We start from the raw sequence: 4760 nt of genomic DNA, 5'->3' as shown, positions 1-4760 counted from the left end.
GCAGGCTCGGGGTGCCTCGGGGAACAGCATGCGATACCACAGGGGGTCTCAGGGCCACAGCTCTGTATGCGAAACGGAGGCAGCTGCCTTTGACACCAATGCAGGCTCCATCCTGAGAAGCTCCTGCAGCACCCCTGGGACACAGCCCTGGGGACAGCTGAGCCCTCGGCCAGGCTCAGCTGCCACCGTCTCACACAAAGTGCTTCTCTTACTGTCACCTCGAAGCTGGCACACATGGGGGGACCCACGCTCTCCCTATTCTTTCCCATAACCCATGGGGAAGATGGGCATCCCTTCAAGTTCTCTGCTGTCTCAATGCTCTCTGGGTGGCATCTTGTCCCAGTGATGCCCCCACATCTGGGGTCCCCCCTCCCCTCTGCTGCACCCCCCTGGCAGCTCTGCAGGAAGGTTGCAAGTGGTGGCTTGGTGGTCTGAGCCCTGACTGGGGGAGATGACACAGAGATGAGTGGGTGGTGCAGGGGAGAGAAAGTGAGAGGAGTGGGGAGGAGGAGGGACAGGTGGGATGCCCAGGAAAAAAGGGGAGCAAAGAAATTACAGTGTGTCCTGAGTAGACCCTCATGTTTTGTTGTGTTTGAACCACACCACGGTTAGGAATACAAGGGGTCCCATCCTGGGAGAGCAGGAGCATCATGGTGCAGTGAGCACCTGGGGGGACCAGTGCTCATGGTATGCACGGGAGCCAGGGAGAACCCGCGAACAATGGGGCAGCTGGCATGTGGCACCCCTGGTACCTCCCACATTGCTCCCTCTTTGGGGAAGCATACTGGCCTGATCCTGCCTCATGGTGTAGCATCCACCCTATGCCACACCACTCCACAGCACCTTCTGCCCCAGGGTAGGAGCACGCCAATGCCCTGAGATGACCAGGCTCAGGGGCCACCTGCACCAGAGGTCCCATGGGCGAGCAGTGGAGACATGCTCTCGCCTTCCCTCACCCGGTGGGGATCACAGCGTGGGGGTCCCTGTGCATTGAGACCCGGCCATGCTCTTCTTGACACATTGCTCACAGGGGAGTTGTGGAGGGGAGGTGGCCCCCACTCATGCCAGAAGATGGCCCTTGCTTCAGGGGTGGCTACATCTGTGAGGCAGCTATGGGCAACGACGCCCCACTGCCTGGGAGTCTGTCTCAGTCTTCTGCCTGCCATGGGGTGATACGGCTGGGGTCTCAGGACACATTCTCCAGGGAATCAGGCTAATTGGGTCAAGAACAGGCTAGCAGGGCCAACAGCCAAGCCAACGTGGCCAAGATGAAGGCTAGCAGGTCCAAGGTCCATCAATTGCTGGAAGCCCGTGGTGGAGAAAGCTTTGTTGTGATGTTGGGCAGACCTGCTGGCTGGTCTGTGGGGTGAGCGGCCAGCGGGAGGGTGCTGCCACCAGCTCATGTCACAGCCTGCCATTTGGTGCCCTCTGCTTCCATGCAGCAGCCCTGGCTCAGAGACCCCAGTGCCCTCCTGCTGTAGAAGGCCCCAGAGTTCGTAGCATGCTGGGACACATTGCCTGGGGTCCTTTTAAAGATAAGAAAGCAGTGAGGCACTCTGTTTCGTGATGCTGGGCAGAGCCGCGGGCCCACACCAGGTCTCAGATGGGCAAGGCTTGAGAGCCCATGGGGCTGGAAGGCCAGGCTGACCCCAGCCCCATGGGCTCTCCTGGCTAGTGAGAGAAAGACGCAAACCTGGTGGCCTTGCTTCTTTCCTTTTCGTTGTCGGGAGTTTTAAAAATGGATTCTGCTCTGCAGCCCTGCAGAATGGTCCCTCAGGAGTGCCAGAGAGACAGGCTGGCACCATGGAGCCAAGACAGCCCTGGGAAGCTACCACCCCACTCTGAACGTCCTAGCGCCCACCATCACCCGAGCTGCACAGCCTCTCCGCGGCACATCATCCCCACCGCCCCAGGAGGAGATGCATGTGTTCCCCATAGGCAGCTCCTGCAACTCGAATAGCACTCGCAGAGCTGACGTACTGCCATCCATCGCAGCCACCCACGATACTGCAACCCCACAGAAGCCATGTGAGACGCATAAACCACACAGACACCTTCCGAGCCGGCACATTTTGTACAGACACGTAACGAGGCGCACAGGTCCCTTAGCCTGCAGCCGTCATCAGCCCCCACAGAGCCACACTGCCAGCCCGTGGGCATCGCCCCCAGACACAGCATGACACACGTCCCACGTCACTCCCAGGCAAGAGCCTGGCGCTGCGAGGCGATGCTTGCCCTGCAGCTGTGGGGATGGTGCCAGAGCTGGTCGAGAACCAAGGGGGTTCATGGAAAAGGTCACCTTTTCAGTGAAGGATCAGCCATCCCAAAGCCAAATGCTACTTGGCTGAAAAAGAACCTAGTTTTTGGCCCAAAAGAATAAAAAGTAGGTCGAAGACAACTGATTTTTTTTTTTTAAAGAAAGTTGATGTTTTCTACAGCAAGATTGTATTTAGCTGGAATCCTAATTTTTAATTGAAAAAAGAATTTAAAAACCACAACCAAAACCCAAAATTCTTCCAGAAAATCTTCCACCAGTCAGGGACTACCATATGAGCCCAGATTAGGTTGAAGTCATTTTTAAAGACATATTAAGTTCTTGTCTATATTTTCTTCCTGGTTGTCATTTAAAGTTTTTGGTGCCTTCACTTCACTTCCATACCTTAACATGTTTGAGTCTCTTCTACAGTTAATATTGATTAATTTCTTGGCTTTATAATGTTTGGTTTTGGGGATAATTGCACCATCCCTGTAACATAACTTACTCTAAATTACTGATATGTGCTTCTAGCATTAGTTCTACTTTAACATAGTTTTGATATGACAATTTTCTTGCTTTTTTCCTTTTCTTTTCTTTTTTTTTATTATTAAAAATTGCATGCATGAACTCTACACAAAAAAAGTAAATGAGAATGTTACCCTGTGATAACTCTGTGATTGGAGGAGATATGCTTTCAAATCAAAAGCCATGCTCTTGTATTTTAATTTTTTCTGGACAGATTCCCTACTTTGCTTGGTTATGTTAGCGTTTCCCACCCACAGAGCTGTGCAGAGAGGCCAGAACGCCCCAGCCTGCCCTGCTAGACCTCCAGCTTTCCACCAGCAGCCACACGTACATGTGCACCAAGGCACACGCACACACATGCACACACTGCTTTTTCCCTTCTGCTTTGCGTCAGGCAGGATATTTAACAAAGGGCCTTTCATTTCCCCATTCCTTTTTGTATCTCAAGTTCCTCCTACTCCACCAGTGAGTCACCCAGCCTCTCCCCTGTCCTGGACCTCCCTGCGGGAATCCAGCCCCATTCCCATGAGCGCACCCCACCCAGCAGTTTTGCTATGGAAAGGAAAGATTGCATTTAGCTGGAACTCTAACTTTTTGAAAGGAGGGGGCAGCTGCACCCATTTTTGGGATAGGGATGTTTTTTGGTGGACTGGTGAATAGCCACAAAAGGCTCCCCCCAGCGCAGCAGAGATTTGGGATCACCTCGGCTGTTCTCTGTGCAAACGGGCGATGGCTGAGGCACTGGTGCTTAGCAAAGCAAAGCCACAGCAAGGAATTTCTCAGAGGCTCTGTTTTAATATTAGCTAGTCTCCTAAATGACTGAGTGATCCCATGAGGTGCTCCCTGGGTGTCAGCACATCCCCGGCATATGTACCAGTGAGACAGGAGTGTGCTGGCTCTTGCCCCTGCCCCAGCATCTCCCCACTGAGGCGTCCTGTTGAAGCACAAATCTGGGCAAAGCAGGGCAGCCCTGAGGACCCCAAACAATGCTTGGGGGGACCCCGGACCTCCCCACGGCAGGAGGCAGCGTGTAGAGCCATGCAGGGTAGCCACAGTGCCAGAGCTGCCAGCAGCACTGCAGGGGCCACATTTGCCACTGACCTGTCATGGGGGAGCCCCCCTGAGAGCTTTGGAGAATGGCAGCCCTCGCGGTGCAAGTGTCAGGTGAACATCACTGGAGAGAGTCTGCACTGCAGCACGAGACCCACCGAGACCCGCTGCTGCCCCAGCATAGATTCAGGTCCCTAGACAGCAGTGCAAGGTGCTCCGTGCTGCTTGCTCTCACAGTGGGGCTGGACAGGGCTTCCAGTTCAGTTCAGGTTTGGAGTTAGGAGAGTAGAACTGGAAGAGGAAGGGAGTGTGGAAGGAGGAAGGGAGAAAACAACTGCCCAGTCGTAAATCTCTACCTGGGGAGGAAGACTTTTTCTTTTCCTTGCCCGTTGAAGGGAATATCTGCTCTCCCAGTTGGCTTACTGGTTGGACTGCAGCTAGGGACATCTCTCTCAGGGAGCATTTGCCAAGTTCCCCATCCTCAAGGAGCACAGAACCCCAAATCCAGGCCACATATCTAGCACAGGCAGTACTTTCACATTAGCAACTGACACTACAGCTTATCACAAGTCAACCACGCTGCACGTCTCTTCACCTGCATTAAAAGATAGGAGGTGGAAAGCAAGGAGGTGAAACGCCCTGGCCTCAAAGCACAGCTTGATCTGGCACCTGTGAGATGCCGAAACACAGCCAGACCCTCCAAACACAGGTTCAGCCGTGGGTTGGGCTGATGAGTCACAGGATTTGCCTTGTAGCTCTCCCAGAGCAGAGGGTCTCGCTCAGCAGGCAACGCGGCTGCCATGCTCTGCAGGAGCTGCGCCGCACTCCTGGGTGTCCTGCTGCCCAGCCGTAGGATGCTTGGAGAGTGTCTGCATCGACCTCTGTACAAGCTTGGTTTGCATTGGGAAGGGGACCTCAGCCAGCAGCA

The 4760-nt window shown here is 54.1% G+C and overlaps 1 protein-coding gene across 1 annotated transcript in view; it reads left to right on the top strand.

The window, feature by feature from the left end:
- The window catches only part of GRIN1 (glutamate receptor, ionotropic, N-methyl D-aspartate 1), a gene marked incomplete at its 5' end in the record, with an annotated part of 32434 nt that extends 29472 nt beyond the window's left edge, over window positions 1-2962 (top strand). Inside the window, 1 exon segment of the mRNA XM_010157069.1 lies at window positions 1757-2962. Coding sequence (XP_010155371.1) covers window positions 1757-1960 — 204 coding nt within the window.
- Between the last annotated feature and the right edge of the window lie 1798 nt (window positions 2963-4760).

This window comes from Eurypyga helias, unplaced genomic scaffold (assembly GCF_000690775.1).
Source record: "Eurypyga helias isolate BGI_N326 unplaced genomic scaffold, ASM69077v1 scaffold15768, whole genome shotgun sequence".
Lineage (NCBI taxonomy): Eukaryota > Metazoa > Chordata > Aves > Eurypygiformes > Eurypygidae > Eurypyga > Eurypyga helias.
Note: the sequence above shows the minus strand (reverse complement) of the source record. Positions and strands in the feature narration are given on the sequence as shown.